Source organism: Tinamus guttatus, unplaced genomic scaffold (genome assembly GCF_059628265.1).
Source record: "Tinamus guttatus ecotype Peru unplaced genomic scaffold, ASM5962826v1 Tinamus_guttatus_pri_ptg000125l, whole genome shotgun sequence".
Classification (NCBI taxonomy): domain Eukaryota; kingdom Metazoa; phylum Chordata; class Aves; order Tinamiformes; family Tinamidae; genus Tinamus; species Tinamus guttatus.
In genome coordinates this window covers 547,183-564,724 of record NW_028288659.1, presented here as the reverse complement: position 1 = coordinate 564,724, position 17,542 = coordinate 547,183, and the positions used below count along the sequence as shown (strand labels likewise).

Genomic DNA, 17,542 nt, shown 5'->3' with positions numbered 1-17,542 from the left:
GTTGTATCTCTCTGTGCTGCATACAATCATTTCTGACTGTTTCAGTTTGCTTAACCATCTTAATTTTTTCCCAGTGAAGCATCAGTTCTCTAAGAAAAATGTGAAATTTATTGGCTTGGAGTGATAAGCTGGGTTGAAGAGATACATAGGTAAGGACGTATTCCCCTTGTATGTTCTTGCTTGATAATTTCAAGAAATGAAAAATGGAAAAGATTTGACTGAATTTGGACTGAATAAAAATGCAAAGTCTTACGTAATCCAGAAAATTTTCAGAAGCATTTGTGTTCTGTTGCCTGACAGGAAGGGCACAGGCAGAATTCAGGTCAGTACTGCTACATGTTCAGAATTTATCTTCGAGAAAACGCATTCAAGACAAAGTTATTTAAAGATCAGACATCACATTTAAAAATCTTGCATCACAAGTCATTCTCAGCTGTCAGTCGCTCTTTTTTCTAAGCTACAGATGAATACTAGGTTTTGGGTTCCGCAAGCCTCACCAGATATCTCATCCTATTATGCACCTGAGCTGGGAAATTCCTGGTGACGAGACTGGGTGAAAGACTGGCACCTAAAGCAGAACCATAAACAAAGAAGCACACAGGATAAATACAACAGAATGATGATTCCTCTTAGATCTTGACAGAGCTAAGAATAAGATCATGAAACAGGAGTAAAGTCTCCTATCTGGAGACCTTCCAAACATCCACCTGAGTCAGAATATTAAGATGGGTTCACTGCTACGGGCACTCACAGTAGGCATTTGCAAATGCATACTTATCCGTACGTAGTGGGATATGAACGTAGCTCTGTCATCTACACTGCCCAGTTATCAAAACGCTGCTGGCAGGGCCAGGGCTTCTTGGGCTGCATATTAGACGCGGCAGAACCCGAAAGCACTTGAAGAGGCGCCGCAACTGCCAAGCGGTTTGGGAAACAGCAAAGGGAGCGCCTCCGCAGAGCTCCTGGCGCCGGTTCCTTCCCCGCAGGAGCAGGATTTCCCCGCGCGCGGGATCCCCGTAACGGCTCTAACGGCCGCCGCGCACTACAGCTCCCGCGGTGCCGCGCGGCGCGCGCTGCCTGCCGGGGCCGGGGGCCGGGCGTGCGCGGGGGCCGGCGCCAATGGCGGCAGGCGGAGGCGGCGGCTGACGGGAGCCCTCGCCCGTCGCCCCCGGCCCGTCGCGCTCATTCATCGCGGGCCCCCGCCGCGGCCCGGCGCCGCTCGCCGCCGCCATGGAGGCGCTCATCCCCGTCATCAACAAGCTGCAGGACGTCTTCAACACGGTGGGCGCCGACATCATCCAGCTGCCGCAGATCGTCGTGGTGGGCACGCAGGTGAGGCGGGGGAGCCGCCGCGTCTCTCCGCTCTCCCCCCCGCGCGGGGCCTGCGCTGAGGCGGGCGCCTCCATCAAGGGCACGGGGGGACGCGCGGGGCGGGCCGGGCCTCTTCCCCTTCCCCTTCCGCCCGCCCTCCCTCGCCGCCGCGCAAAGGGCGCCGCGGCCCGCGGGCTCCTCGCTCCAGGGCGCTCGGGGCTGGCGGGGTGTGAAAGCGGCGGGCACGCGGGTTGCAGCTGCTCCAGGCTCCCTCGCACCCTTTCGCAAACAAGCAGAGGCCCCAAGAAATGGGGCTCGGTGCTCGCGCAGGACCCCGAGCCGGCGCCAAAGCGTGCGTGCCCCAAAGCTGTCACGGTCGTAGCCCGAAAATGGAGCCTTAGGCAGCGCCGAAGCAGCGCTTTCGTGATTAGTGTGGGGCTAATGGGTCTCTCCTTTGTTTCTGGGAAATTAGCGGTGCTTATGAATATTTGATACCTTCTCAGTAAGGGAGAGCAGTGTCAGCTCGTCTGCTGTCGGTTCGAGGTGTCACTGTGTGGCTTAAACTCGTACTATGGTTAAGGCCTTAAACACAGCATTGGAGCGTGGCCTTGCTCAGAGCAGTTACTGCCCTGAAGCAGTTGAAATGCAACCAGCGTTTTTTTTTTTCTTTCTTTTTTTTAAACAATATAAATCATGGCTTTGCCAATTATATATGGTTTATTTTTAAAAAAACAGATCTGAAATACTTGCATTGTGTGTCAGAAACTTTGTGTTGGCAAGTTACTTTAGGCCCTTGTAGCCAAAAGGAGGCCATTGCTCTCTAAAGACATTTAATCTCTTATGTTAAGAGTCATACAAGCATGTTGTATTTTTTTTTTTAACTTCTGTAACCTATACAGAGATAAGGCAGAGACCTGGCAGTTTTCTGTGTCAGGTTAAGAGAAGTATTCTTTTCTGTTCCACTTTACAAAATACATTTAAGAGACTCTCTTTTATCACTGTTTATCACTGTTTTGTGACAACTCTATCCCCACTAACTGTTCATAGGTACAAAGAGTAAATGATGCACGTTAAAATTATTCTGACACCCATTTGGCTTGAACAGCCTACTCTTGAGTATTAATGATTCCATATTTGGAATACTTGTGAAAAAATGCAGAATAAGGTAAATCAGTATATACCTTTTGCTACACCAAGGCCTTAATAGACTTCAGGAAAAAATACAGCAAAATGTCTCTATTTTTTAATAAGGATTGTTAGAAGAAATAACTGTCCTCATAGAAATGGTAATTCTTTAGATACTTATTTTATCCAATTGATTGTTTTGAAGATAAATTTCCCATTATTCGTTGAAAGTCAATATATTGGCTACAGGATTTATGAGTTTGCCTTATATGGCTTTATAACCAATAGTATTTCTGTTGGTGCTTTGCTTCTGTGGGTTTGTCTGTTAGTTTTCTTTAAATGTGCCGCCTTATAGCTTTTGGTCAATTTAGTGTTTTTTTTTTTTTTTTTTTTTTTTTTTTAAGCCATCTCACAATTGCAGTCTCTCTCATTTTTTTTCTTGTGTGATATTCACAATTGTTTATGAATTTAGCACCTGTCTTTTACTGCGTGGCAGAAATTTTATTAACATCTCTGTAGCTCCTTTGTTTTCCTAGTTTGCCTGTTGCTTTTCTTAAATGGGCTTTTTTATTCAACATGGAGAAGGAAAAAACTTTTAAACACATTCACTATATTCCTTTTTTTTAACCTACGTTCTTTATCTGTTCTGTACCCTTTTCATATATGTTTTGTACCTATGTCTGTCTTCAGTTCTCATCTTTTTTCTGCTTCTGTGTGGCAAATGTGGCAAATTGAATTTTTTTTTAATGTAGCATTAGAGACTGCTTATAATACATAAGTTATCTTTATATGTTTTCTGTGTTGTTTCAGGATTTGTTTCCCACCTTGAAAAATGCGCTCTGAGCAACTGAGATGTCCTAACTTCCATTTTTATAGATGGCTTTTGGTACTAATTACAAAATACTTCTTGTTTGATTTTAGACATTTATATGGTCTCATGCTCTTTTTCTAGTTGTATTCTTGTCAAATGGGAGCTCTTTCTCGTTTTTTACTTGAATACTGTGCAAGCGATTTCCGTATCGTACCAGAGTCTATTAAGAAAATTGAAGACTATGTTTCTTACTGAGGGAACTTGGAGAATGCCCTTGGAGCGCTATCTCCGCGTTGCTATTTTATCTTTTTTCTGCCATTCTACTGTAGGTTTTTTTTTTTTTCCAAAATTTTGAACTTCAGTTCTCATTTAAAGAATTATTTCTCTAAAGCACAAAAAAATGCAAGCTCATAATATATATAAATAATATATATACAATATATATATAGAGTATATAAACAATAATATATAAGCAATACTTGTGTGATAAGGCTGTAATACCCAACCTTCCATATAAATGTTTTGTGATCTGCACTTCTAAGGGATAATAAGATGGCAGAACTGCCTCACGAAGGACGTAAAATACTATAATAAAAGGAAGGAATGAGAGGAAAACAACTGTGATGGCTTTCTTAACATTTTCAGGGTACATAGATATTATCTCAAAAAGGCTAACAACAAAATCTTTGTGCCTAGAGAGATTATAGAGAAATGAATTAGCTATATTTTCCCAGGTTAATACTTGGAATCTGTTTTGGGTTTTTAGAAATGGTTAATCTAGGTAAGCACCAGCTCTAGGATTTCTTTTTTTTTTTTTTTTTTTTTAGCAAAGTTGAGATGTAGATGTGTGTGCTAGTTTGTTCACTCTTCAGTTTCTGCCATTTTGGCACTTAAAATGGGGAAGTATGTCAGTATAGTTTGCAGTATTTAACATAGAGTGTACTTTTATGTTTCCATCTGAAATAACTGTTTTATAAGGATCTGCTGTGGACTTGCATTTGCTTTATGTCTATTCATTTTTTTGCTGTGTGGAATAAGTGTCATGTTGTATAGATCAACACTGACCCCACCCTTGTTGTCAGGGAGGAAGGTTTTAAGATCCGAGGTAACAGGTAGGCTACGCATTTGAATTTGTAGGACTAATACATATATAGTTAGGCAAAACTGTTAGGATGGTAATTTTCACATTGAGAAGCTGGAACTGTAGAAGCTAGTGTATGGTCCTGGTTGGTGGAGAAAAAGTTAGTGGATACCGTAACAAGGCATGCAGTTAGAGAGACCAGTGTGGCTGGCTTAAAGTTGAGATACTCCATGGGCCTTCCATGATCTGAAGATTGTGGAAATGGAAAATGAAGCTACTTCAGTTCTTACTCAGTCGCCAAGGTGCTTACACTGTGGTCAAAAGCCAGTTTTAGGTGAGAGGAAACTTCCGTTTGCACCAGTCAACCAGCAGAACTGCATGCCAGGGTCACCTCGGGAATGCCCTTCCTCCTTGCTCGTCCATTTGTTGAGCCAGTGGTGTCTCCTGGGATTTCAAGCAGATACAAAATATATCTGCTCTCTATCTCAAGCTAGGAGTTTGCACCTGCCCATCTAAAGAAAAGAGTGTGTCTTTCTACCTACCTGTTTAACAAGCTTGCTCTATTTTATTTTGATATCTGATGCTTGCTGCATCTGTTTGAGGGCAAAATTGTTTTCCTTTTTGCCATCCCTTCCTCCTGTCAAATCCTACTCTGGCTGTTCTGGTGTCTGTTTTGAACATGAGCAAAATGAGACTGACATTAATTAGCTGTTTACATTTACCAGGCATGATATAAAGCTCTTGCTGCTAAAGTCAAATGGTGAAAACAGCATTTGGTGTAGCATTGTAGCTCTGATGAGGCCTGTCAGTATCTGAGCAGTTAAATTTTTTAGGTCTTGAAGGCTTCTGTGATAGGAAAGACAGCCTTTTTTGCTGTGTCTATCTACTGACTTATTAGACCTATGATTTTATTGCAATCCATACTAAGAGTGTGGTCTCCCCATTCTACCTTACTCCCTACAGATTTTTAAATATGAAAGCAACCATTGAAATGCAGCTTTCATATTGTTTGAGCAAGTGCCTAGCTACTTTGGAGGTGAATAAACAGTTGTAGAATGGTGTGAATGAAATAGTATTTTTTTTTTCTCCTGCGCTAGTTTTGTGTGTTTGCTGACAGGGTTGTTAGTTATAAGGAAGATTTATTCATATGAAACTCAGAAGATTCAGTGGCTTTCCATTGTCAAAGTGTTTCTGTTTTTAGAACCTTTTGAATTTGAAGATACATGTTGGTTTAAATCTGCCTCATTTTGCTGAACAACTAGTGATAGAGTAGTTCAAGCAATACTATGTAAGATCATTCTGTACTGCTTTGAGGTGTGCATCACGAAATGTAATCACTTGAGAGGTTTTAGTACTGGTTTCTGGTTACGAGAGGTGAAGTGTTGGGGGACATTGGGAATTGATATAGTGGAAGAAAGAAAAGTCCACTAATCTTCAATGCACTTGTTGTTATTTGGCATATGTTTAGATTGAAATTTGGTGTAAATAAAAGATTCCTGAAGCATTTTGACTGAGCCGTGTAAATTCTGCCTTTCATTACTACTTGGGCATAAGCTATCTTTTCTGGAGGGAGATTGGTGCAACTGGGTTTCTTCCTAATGGCTCAGGAAAGTTCTGTTGCTCCTGCAGGTACTCCTCAAAACACAGAACTCTGATGCAGACAGGATCTTTCACAGAGGAAATGTATTTTGAAACGAGTAATGTAATTTGTTGGTTGCACTGCTCTCCTATATTGGGAGCCTATTAGCTTCTGAGTCCTTGAGCAAATTGGATTTCAGAGAATGTCTCATAACTCATCAGGCCTGCTAACAACTTCAAAACTATCTTCTGGTTAGTGAACACGTTTTTAGATTTGTTGGCTCTTTGGAACCAGCCTAGCTGGGGACTAATTCACACAGGAAAGTTCTCCCACAGTAGCTATTCCAGGTAAAGCTGTTTTGTTGTCGCTGCTGTGGAGATACAGCTGCGTTGACCTGAGCTATCTTGCTCTTGGGTAGTTGCTACATGCCGAATGCTTCTTTTCAAAGTACCTATATGGTCAATATCCCTACAAATGAGGCCTCAGCAAAGATGCAGTAGGTTATGCTTCCCAATAATAGAACTGGATTTTAGTAAGTCATATACATTTGTCTGATGGGTAAATTATGTACTTAGCAAGACCTTCCTTTCTGATTTCTTGTGTGACAGGATATGTGGAATGGCTGCAATTCCTTCTCAGTTCTCAAAGCAGAAGCCTTGCTTTCCGTAAGAGAATTCTTCTGGAATGATTACCCCTTGGTGTGAACTCTCTCCTACCTCACAGCTGCTAACTGTCATTCTCAAATGTTCACAATCACTGTGCCACTGGAAAAAACTATCAGGAACCTTGACATTGCTGCCTTCATCTTGTCTTGTGCCGTGCTGCAACCAAACTGTACTATGTTCCAGCGCTTTGCTGATTTCCTGCTTTGAGCAGTTCATGAAAAATTAATCAGTTGGTCCTATAAAAAGCAAGGAGTGAAGACAGCACCCGTTTCAACTTGTGTTGGAAGCTACCCACTAGTTTATTTGACATATTTCCTTATAATGGATTTTTCCCTATTTTATGCTGTTTCCGTAGAATAATTACAGAAGCTAAAAGGTAAATTTGAGAAATGGCAAGAGAATTTTGTAAAGTAACTTGAGGTTTGTTGCAGCCAGTAAAAATCTATTATTTTAATAACACATGAAATATAAAAATTGCAACAATCTGAAGGAATGACTGTAAAAATCTCATGGCTTTATTTGCATCAGTGAGTCTTTAACTGAGCCTTTGTGTAACTGAACCTTCTTGTTGCATGAGCTTAGTGAGGGCAGGCTCCAGCTTGTTCATTGAACTGGGTGATGGGATCCTTTGAGAGGCAGGGCAGATACCCTGTCTGTAATGACAACCTCCTCCAAGCACTAAAGTGTCTATATAAATATGCAGGAAATGGAAGTGGAGTTGAAACTGGCAAAGGACATCAAAAGGCAGCAAGAGGAGCTTCTACTGCATTAGCAGTAAAAGGAGAAAGAAAAGAAACAAGGGAAATGGGAACCTGCTATTTAATCATCAGTGGTTCAGGGATAGTGGGTATGGTAAAGTCTGAGTCAGTCAGCACTTTCTTTGCCTTGATCCCCGAGAGGGTCCCCTTGGCCTTGGTGCCTGTAAGCAGCAGGACTTGGAGGAGCAGAGTAATCGGTAGTGGAAGAGGATGCGCTTGGGATTGCTTGGACCTGAGAACAAGAGTGGAGAGGCATCTTTGCAATCTACTTTGTATATGGTATGGACTTTCTGAAACCAGGAATGCTGGTGAGATATTTTGGGCTTGGAGACTAAAAAAGAACACTGATTGGGTTGAATGTGAATAGTTGTGTGTACTATATATATCCTATATATGCTATATATATAGTGTTACTTCAGAATTTTCAATATTGAGTTTTCTTCTGTTTGGTTGTGAACAACCCCAAAGTGCTTTAAAAATGTCTTCTGTTTTTAACGAAACCAAACAGTCCCAAAGCCCATATCTTACTATCTGCTGCTGCTGAATCCCTGGAAAGTTTGGCTGCAGGTCATGAAGCAAATTTTCCTGTAAGAATTAATGTAACGGGCAGCTTTTTGGAGTGGAAACTAATCACTCAATTATTTTCCAGTTTTCTGTCCTTCATCCTTGATTGTTCTAGATTTATCTGAAGAAGATGACAACAGTGAATAAAATGTAACTGTTTAGCAGGCAGCAAAAAAGCTGTTAAGATTTACATCATATATATACTGTTGTTGCTGTTGATATGTATTGAAGTAATGCATTTTCTAATCCCTGTGTGCTTCTTCTCCTCACTGTAGCACTTCTGGAAGAAATTGCTTTGCTAGCCATCAAACTTGTGTGTTCATATGAGAGACTCATTATGGTTAATAGAGTGCAGAGCAATGGTAGTTTGAAACATCAGCTAAAGAAGCAACAGAAAGAACAGTATATTTGCTCCTATGTCTGAGCAACCTGTATAAAATTCTATAGTCAGCACAGCTTATTGATATTTCAAGTCTAAGTCAGGTCAAGGTCCAGAGGAAAATCTACCTGACGTGCTGCAGAAGATCAGAATTTATTGTTGCTTGTCTGGATTTGTCTCTGAATGAGCCTATGCATTTCATTCCTTGCTTTAAATCTGTCACAGTAGCTCTGTCATCATGACAAAACAAGCATGATGCTGCCGTGAGCTTGTTCTTAAGAATTCTGTAGTACGTGTAGTCCTTGGTGATAGTCCCTGCCTACACTTGTTGTATGCAGGACTCACTGACTTGACTTATGTTCTGAGTAAGCCCCAAATAAATATACACCGTTTTCCCCACTGGCTGGAAGAGATCAGCTTTGTGTTTACTGCTTTTCATGTCATGATCCCAGATTATTCTTGGTTAGGGATGTGTATGTTGCCCAGACTAGGGAGTGCATCATTAAGATATTGTCTTGTGTTCCAAGAACAAATTGCTTTTATAAGGAAATATAATGAAATTTGAAATGACTTTTCTGATGTGGAGAGTATTGTAATGTCTAATGTAATCTAATGAATGAGGGTTGATTTTTACAATTGTCCTTTACTTAACCACTGCAAAGGATTCAGATCATTCCTTTTACATCTGAAAGTAACTGGACTGTGGGGAGCCATGTGGGACATAGTGCTTTGGACTCACATTTTGGTATGTGCCAATCTTGGCTTCCTGCACTATATTAGAGAGATGGAACAATGAGCTGTAATGAACAATAACTTAAGCATTTTTTGTTGTTTTGTTTTTGGTTTCCAGTCTTGATTAGGTTCTTGGTAAGGACTTGATCTATTTATTGCCTTCTCTTGTATTCTGCTTGGGTCATGTTCAAGAGGAGCCACTTCATCCCAGCTTTGTCCCCAACCCTTTTAGACTGAATGATCATTTTACCATTTTATAAGCAATCCTACTCAGAGATGTTCAAAATTTTAGTAACGGAAACCCTGTTTGTTCAGTGTAACTGATGAATGGTTATCATGTTTTTATGGGCAGGCATTCCACTTCTACACTGTGAAGTTTGTCAAAAGTGGTCTGTTTGTTATTCATTTATTTTCACCTTCTCTGATATTTACACTTCAAAAGTGACCTACCCCTGAGGCTTCCAAAGCTTTGTTTGTGTTTTGGCCAAATGATTCTTCAGTTGTTTCTGGATAAGCTTTCAGTGCTCTGTGTCCTGTTCAAAGTTGCTTGCATGGAACCCAAGATTAAAGATCAGTTGCAGGAAAAAAACAAACAAACAAACAAAAAACCACTATTAATTAGGCTTTTAGGAGAGCCTTTTGTAGGAAAAATCTTACTTTTTATTTCTTCTATTCCTCTTCTTCTCCCCAATCTTTCTGTACAGTTTATCTTTTTGAATTTGGCTTTTTGTGTATTTTACAAAATTCTGTCATGCTTTGCTGTTCATATTGAGACAAATGACACTAGATAAATAGCATTTCTTTTTTGCCACGAAACATAGTAAAGTGTTAGAAGAAAAGAAGGCTTTCATCTGATCAAGGTCTTGTGTGTGTGTGTGTGTGTGTGTGCGTGTGTGAACATTTATTTTGTGTTTGTGCATGCAGGTTCCATTTTAACAATTTTTGATGTTCTTATGTACTATGTGCCTGTCCTGTCCGTTTCAGCTACTGCTGTAGGACTGTCTGCGCTGTGTTGCTTGGTATTTACTAATCTATTTTTCACTATCAGGGAATCCACATTAATTACCTACTTAGTGGCAATTTAAGTCTTGAATACTTCATATTTTGTGTTATGCTGGGTTATGTATTTGTTCTGTGGTTTATACAACATCTCTGATCTGTACTTTTAGAAGGGTTAAGGTGCTGAATTGAGGTTGTACCACAGTAATACACATTCCAGCAGTCAGGAACGTGATTCGTTTCCTTGATTGAATTGGTTGGTGATAGGTAGCATCCATACTAACAGACTATGACTGCCAGAGGAGGCTTTCTCATGTCAAACCCACATTACTTCCAGCGTCAGAAAGCTGAGAGTTTAGTACAGCTCTGCGAAAAAGTAAAACCCTCTGTCAGACTTTCAAAGCGTTGTGTTTATGCAGGTGGCCTGTTATTTTTAGCTTTTAACATGGTCATTGTCTTGAACCACTTTTATTCCCCACATGTTCACAGCTTATTGGACTGACCATGTAAGGAGAACTCTGCTTTTTATATCAAAGAGCTATAGTCAGACATTGCAAATACAGGCTCTAGAGGAGAATTTTGGGTTTCACAATGTTAGTGTTTCACACCTTCTAACAGTTTGTTATCATGGAGACAGATGTTTGCAGTCAGTTCAGTTACATATATATTCTTATACTCTATAAGACAAGGTTGTGCATAAGTGAATTTGAGGCAGCATTTTTCCTGCTCACCTATGAAGATGATGTAATATGTTATACAAAAAAAAGAGTGAACTAGAAAGAATCTAAGAAAACTCCTTTGCATATACCCAAATATGCATGTTCAGGATCTCTCTATATGTGACCACATCATGATCCCATGTTACTACTAATAATTAAATTGCAGAGTGTACACAGTGAGTCACTATTGCAAAATGATGGAAAATGACAGAAGAAAAAATTTCCCTCTGAACATTACATTTCTACTTGTTTATTTTAGCCTTAAGTACTGGAAAACACATCTGTGTCTATGCCATTTAAATATCGATGTTTGGACAGTTACTGAGTTGTAGCAGAATTGTATTCTATATTCTAGTGGTTATGTGGTGTGATATCTGTACATTAGATGCAGTCAGTCTAGGCTAAATGCCTCTTAGGAAAATGTATAGCAGAAAATGGGCTAGAGCATTGGTTATAGGAATAATGAAAAAGAACTGAAACTAAAAAACTGCAGCATTATGATGTTTAAGAAAGTCACAAAGCTGTATTCCAATTTTCAGAGCAGTGGAAAGAGTTCTGTGTTGGAAAGTCTTGTGGGAAGGGATCTGCTCCCACGAGGTACTGGAGTTGTCACCCGGAGACCCCTTATTCTGCAGCTGGTGCATGTTTCCCCAGAGGATGGACGGAAAACAGCTGGAGATGAAAATGGTAAGTATGATCCAAGACTTGGTGTGTTTTGCTTAGTAGAAAAGATGCTTTTAATCTTTCTTTTGCATTTAAAATGAGTTAAAACATTATTGTAATCCTAAAATGCAAGTATGCTATCTCATTTAACTTGTTTTGAAGAAAACAAAAACAAAAACAGCCACTGTCACAGCTGTTTTATCCATATAGCAGATGTCATGAAGTCAAAAACTTTTGGTTATTTAAAGTATCTTTAATATCTTAAACTTTCCTGTTCATTTTTGGTAAACATTTTTGAGAAAAGCAGGCCAAAGAAATATTTCACTTCTGGTAATGGCAATTTAGGATGTTGAGAACAGTTTTCTTGTGTTTTCCTTCCCACCTACTTGAGATTAAATAAAACCTTTCCTTGAGAGGATGAGAACGTGACTAGGTAGAAGGAGGTTAAGAAACAGATAAGCTCTGAACAAAGTGCAGGGAGAGAAAAAATAAAATCAAACAAAGAATCCTTCTGTAGGTGCAGGAAACGTCGAATGTGTTTTGTGGCTTATACCACCTTCTTCCTCCACACTGAGAGATCCTAAACACATAAAACACAACAGTTCAGATATTCAGAAGCTCTCTAGTTTGAAACTTTCCGCTTCTGTAATGGTTCTGTATTATCCCTTAGCAGATCAGAGTTACCTCGCTTGCCCTTTGGGAATCTGAACACTTTATCTAATGGTCTTGATCTTATGGAAGAGCAGCAGAGGCATATCCGCCTCTCTGGATCATAAGATAAATTTTCTTGGCTTTTTGATTTAGACAGTAAAAGTGCACAGGCTTTTCATGGCATGATAAACATATGACCATAGTTATTTGTGTTGTATTTAAAAGGTTCAGAATTTATTTCTAGAAATAATAAGGTTCTGGACATTCCTTGCAGTATTTCATGTAATATTTGTATCCTTTGGTTCTTTTAAGAATAGTTATCGGAATTGTGCAGTTTGAAAGACTAAAGCTCCGAATATCATTATTGCTGCAAGCAAAAAACACAATTCCAGTTCATAACAATTGAGGAGTTTGTAGTATACAGTGCAGAGTCTGCCATCCAGGCTGTGCTGTGTTGTGAGAGATCATAGAACAGGTAGTTTGGGTTGGAAAGGACCTCATGAGGTCTCTAGTTGAACCTCCTCCTCAAAGCAGAGTCAGCTTTGAGTTCAGACAAGATTGCCCAGAGCTTTATCCAGTTGAGTCTGGATAGAGAAAGGGTGTCTCTCCGTCCTAGCGTAGAGAAGGATCCTATCCTAGCGAAGGATAGAGAATACACAGCTTCTCTGGACATCCTGTAACAAATAATACACTTCATCTTTTTCCTTAATGTACTTTAATGTTATATGTGTTACACTGTATAATTTTTAGTGCTCTACAAAATACATTGATTCTGTGTTGTAGGATAAGATACGCTTTTGTTTTAATCTGCAGCCTTACAGATATAGGTGCCCCTGCTTGAGCAGGGGGGTCGGATTAGATGATCTCTAGAGGTCCCTTCAAACCTCAACCGTTCTATGATTCTGTGATTTTGAAAATAGAGTATTGAGTCAAAAGATGAAGGCTGTCACTGGTTGCATTTGGTCTGTAAATTCAATTTTTTAACTCTGAAATTGAATAATGATACCTATTGCATAAGGATGTTGGGCTAACTTAGTATTTTCAAGGCCCATTTAGATCTTTGGAGGAAAAAAAATCCATGAAGTCTACATGTTATAATCTATTTCATGTTGCTGTAAAAGGTGGGTGGACTTGCTTAGTTAAAACAGACAAACTTCTGTTGTTTTTATCAACTGTGTTGGAAATTCTTCTTAAATAAGAAAAATCACAGTCTAAATGTTTTTTACTGAGCTAGTTTAGCATATAATCATGTGTACAGATTGTGTTGCTTCAGTGAGAATGTGAGATCAAGCAACTTGGAAAGAGGTGGGAACTGCTCACCCTGCCTTTGCTGCCTGGAGCTGGAATAGGGTGTCAGGTTGTTACAGCTCACATTTTTGTTTGTTAGGAGTTGGATGCTGAGGCAGGATGGGGTGTTTGGCATTTTGCAAATGGAAAGTAGCTATGCATGATTTTGCATAAAGGTATTCTCCAGGTGAAAGCCTTATCTATGCAAAGTGAATCAAAAATGAAAGTACATCATTTTGTGCACCTATATATATATATATACTGCTTTTCAGATGTGCTGGTAGTGAATTCCTTGTGTGCCAGATACTTTTGTTCATAAAAATATATCCTTGATTTATAATTTTGCTACGCAAAACTTTATTACCTTTATCCATGCGAATGTTTACTGTAGATGTGTACTAGAATCAAAGATGAATATATCCACTCAAAAGTAGTATTCTATGTATTTATAAGCTCTAGTTCAACATGAGTGTTTGCATCCAGAAGGCTTTACTGTTTATAACATAAAGCAAGTCAGATTGCTGTGGTACTTATTTAAACATAGAAAATGCCTTGTGTTTAGGACTGGATAGAGGAGAAATCTTTCCAATAGCTTCTCTCTTCACTTGGTCATCAGATGCATATCCATGTGATCTACCAGGGAAGATGAGTTCAATTTTTTTTTCCACTTTTCTTGGGAGCCCACTGGAAGGCAACCTTGTATGAGATTTGCAGCCAGACGTTTGAACTAACTTCTGATTTCCTACCAGGCAACATTAAAGATCTTGCTCTCTACTCCCCCCAGTAACTGATGAGCCGTACCCTATGTACTCCCTTCATATAGTGGCCCCTGAGATAGATCAAAATAATCAGAAAACAGGAGAGAGGAAGAGAGAAAAAGAAAGAAGAGAGGGTGAGGATAGAGATGAGTTTTCCATTTAATATGAAGAAGTGCTGTGCTTTTTCATAAAGCCATTATTCCAGACTAATACGCATATTCTCCAGAGATGTGTGTGCTTTGGAGTGAAGAAAATGTTCTCATTTTTCATTTGCTGTTTACTGCTGGCCTCTGGCAATTTGGCACCTGGTCTGGTTGATGTGGGAATACCATGCTGTGGTGACCTCCTATCAAACTGCAGGAGAAGCACAATTTGCGAGCTGTGCCTAGTCTCATTAATTTAGATTGGTCTTGGAGCTGCGACAATAATTTAGCCGTTTGTTAGGACATGGAAAAGAAGAGGGAACATATGAATTGCCACCTTGTAAATGTTTATAGGTTCTTTTTAAACTGAGATAGGAAGCTGAACGTTGTTTAGATCCTAAACAGATAAAATTGGTATGGAAGGCAGGAATGATTAATACACCTGTTTTGTTTGCTGCAAATACCACTAAATACTGCACATATTGGTCTGTTACCTCTAGCTCCTGAACTGTCAGGGCTCCCTCCTTGTGCCGAACTATGTACAGGCACAAGAGAAGAATTTTCACACAAGGAGTTTGTTGTCTAGTTAGGATCAAGAATGGAAAAACAACGTAAGGAAGGAATTGGACAAATTGGGCATTTGTTTTCATCAGTGGGATTTCTTTTTATTTAAAGGGAGCTAGGAAGGGACAAAGTAATGAAAAACTGAGGTGAAATGGTAGTTTGCTGAGCGCAAGGCTGTGAAGTTATGAGAAGTAGAAAGGTAAGATATTTTGACCTTTTAACTTGGGAATTTTTTTGTTGCCTTGCACTAAAAAATATTCCATGTTGGTCACCTTTTATGACTGGACAGCTTTGTTTCATGCTCCCATATTCTATCCTAATGCTTAAGGATGGAGAAGAGATGCATCCAGGGAGTAATGCAACTGGGAAAAACTTTTTTTTTTTTTAATTATTGAATTTAGTAACATAAAAGTATTCTGGGTGTAAACCAGAACTTACTGGGTTGTTGAAGGTGTATATTAGTCATAGCTTTATTTTCTCCTTGCCTTGAGCATCTGTGTGTTCTGAATAATGATGCAAATCCTTCTTCCTTTCTTAAAAACTTCTTTGCATTTAAGTTAGCATTAACTTCCAATAGCTCTGTATGTTGAATGGGTGTCAGCATTGACTTCCTCAGGAGAAGGAGGGAAAAGTATATTCATAAAAATAGTCCTGAAATAAGATAATTTGAAAGTTTTAGACTTAGGTCTAAGCCTAGCACCTCGCTGTAGATTCCAGTGCTGCACAAAAACAGTTATTTAAGACTTAAACCAGTGTGTCTGAAGAGGGCATCACCTTTCTAGGTAGAAGAGCATTTGGTGGACATGTTTTAAACGTAACACTCAAAGTGTTTTGCTCTGTTGTTTTCCTCTTGGCTTTATGCCTGTTTCCTGCCCCATCTCCATTTCTGAAAAGAGGCAATGGGTAAAAGAACTATGCAGATACTGTAATTTCTTCATGATGAATCTGCTTCATATTGGATCTTGCTTTTTTTTCCTCTTCCCCCTTTGTATTGTAAATAAACTAGATTTGTTTATATTCCGGCATTAATGGTTTTTTTTGCACTTTTTTTTTCTGTGACTAGTATGTAATCTTGTCTCTTTACCAAATGAAAAGCCACACCTGCCTCCTGATAATAGCTTCTTTATAGCTGATGTGCTTGTAGTTTTCTGTTCATTCTCAAAGAACAATAAGGACAAGTCTTTCCAATCCGTATCCACACGAGCAAGATACTCAAATTAACTGTTCCTATCTATTTTCAAACTTTTCAAACTGATGAACTGATTCTTGCTGTGCTGCTTCCATTTTATGCTGAATAGGTAAGTGCAGTTTAAAAAAAAAAAAAAAAAAAAAAAACCTCTACACATTTTTTTGGATTCTTACTGGCAGAATATGGAGTTCTAAAGCTGTGGACTGTTAATAAAATATTTTTATTTTTTATAATGGGGTTTGCATACATTTTATTGAGAAAATCAAAAGGTGAGAATGATATTACTTGATGTTGTCTCTTCTTAAATCTGTCTCAATTATTGTGCTTTTTTCATTTGTGCAAATTTATTTTTCAATGTTAGAAATATTGATGCAGAATCTTGGGTTTCTTTGCAGTGCATTAATATTACCTTTAGTGATATTAAAAATGCATTTGGTTTAAAGTCTTGTTCTTGCCATAAATAAAGTATGAGAAACACATTTTTCCAAGGAAGTTCAGTTTTGCAGAACTGTATGGTGCTATTTTCTGTGCTCAGGTAAAAAGATTGTAAACTGATGTAGTGAGGTGAACAGCAGTAATAAAGTCATCATCAAGCAAAATTGGTACTACAGAATATCTGGTTAATATGGATCATCGTTTAACAGCATTTAGTTAATCTTATTTCTGTGTATATTGTTAGTATGTTACACATTCTCATTAATAGTAGAATAGCTTGCGCATCTGTCTGCATGCATTTGTGATCTTCGTAATACAGGCTAGGACTGAAGGGTAAAGAATATGCTCTGTGAAATATGACAAATTTTAAACATCATTCAATGCTGTTTCTCTTTAACTGCAGACCCTGCTACATGGAAAAATCCAAGACACCTTTCTAAAGGTTGCCTTTATCCACTTGCTTTTTCTCCCTACACATAAAGTGCATGCTTATATTCACTAACCACATACATTTCATACCACTTTATTGTTGGTTATACTTTTAGTTTACACATTGGCTACTGTGTTGATTGATTATTTTCCTGAATCTTGTGACCATGTTGATTTTTTTTTGACTTTGTTACATTAGAATGAGATGATTTTGCTTTTCTTATGTGTCGTTGCTGCTTCATGTAACCTTCAGCAGTTGTAATTCCCAAATCCTTTAAAAATCTGTGTTGATAAGTATCTTTAGGAATTTCAGTGATGATGGAAAAAAATTTTGAACGATGATTTAATTTTAGGAAAACAGTGTGGTTGTCAAATAGCTAGATTTCTGTAGACCGTTTGTGGAGTGGATTGCTGTATCAGGCAGTGGAGGAGAAATGATCACAGAATAAAAATTTGAAACTCATTAAGTAGTTGGAAACCTAGTTGTAGAAGGGTGAATACCTTGCAGCCTGACTGAAGCTGCCATCTGCTCTATGAAGCAGGAATTGACCAAGGTCCTTTGCTGTTTCTGGATCTGCTTGAGTAGCCCCAAATATTTCCCAGACATCAGTGGACTGACTGACAACAGTTAAGATATTTGGTTCTTGACAGATTTGGGAAGAGACATGTTTTCCTAAGATTTCACTGCTGAGTAGAATAC

General features: G+C 39.0%; 1 protein-coding gene across 4 annotated transcripts in view; it reads left to right on the top strand.

Moving 5' to 3' along the window:
- Positions 1-1,117: 1,117 nt before the first annotated feature.
- DNM1L (dynamin 1L) overlaps positions 1,118-17,542 on the top strand; it is a 32,502-nt gene continuing 16,077 nt past the window's right edge. For 2 of the 4 annotated variants that reach the window (XM_088521541.1, XM_088521538.1), the window contains exons 1-3: positions 1,118-1,332; positions 11,263-11,410; positions 16,817-16,855. In XM_088521541.1, coding sequence (XP_088377667.1) covers positions 1,231-1,332; positions 11,263-11,410; positions 16,817-16,855 — 289 coding nt within the window. In that variant the 5' untranslated portion in view covers positions 1,118-1,230. The remainder of the gene's footprint in view (positions 1,333-11,262; positions 11,411-16,816; positions 16,856-17,542) is intronic. The other 2 variants (XM_088521542.1, XM_088521539.1) reach the window with 1 other exon arrangement.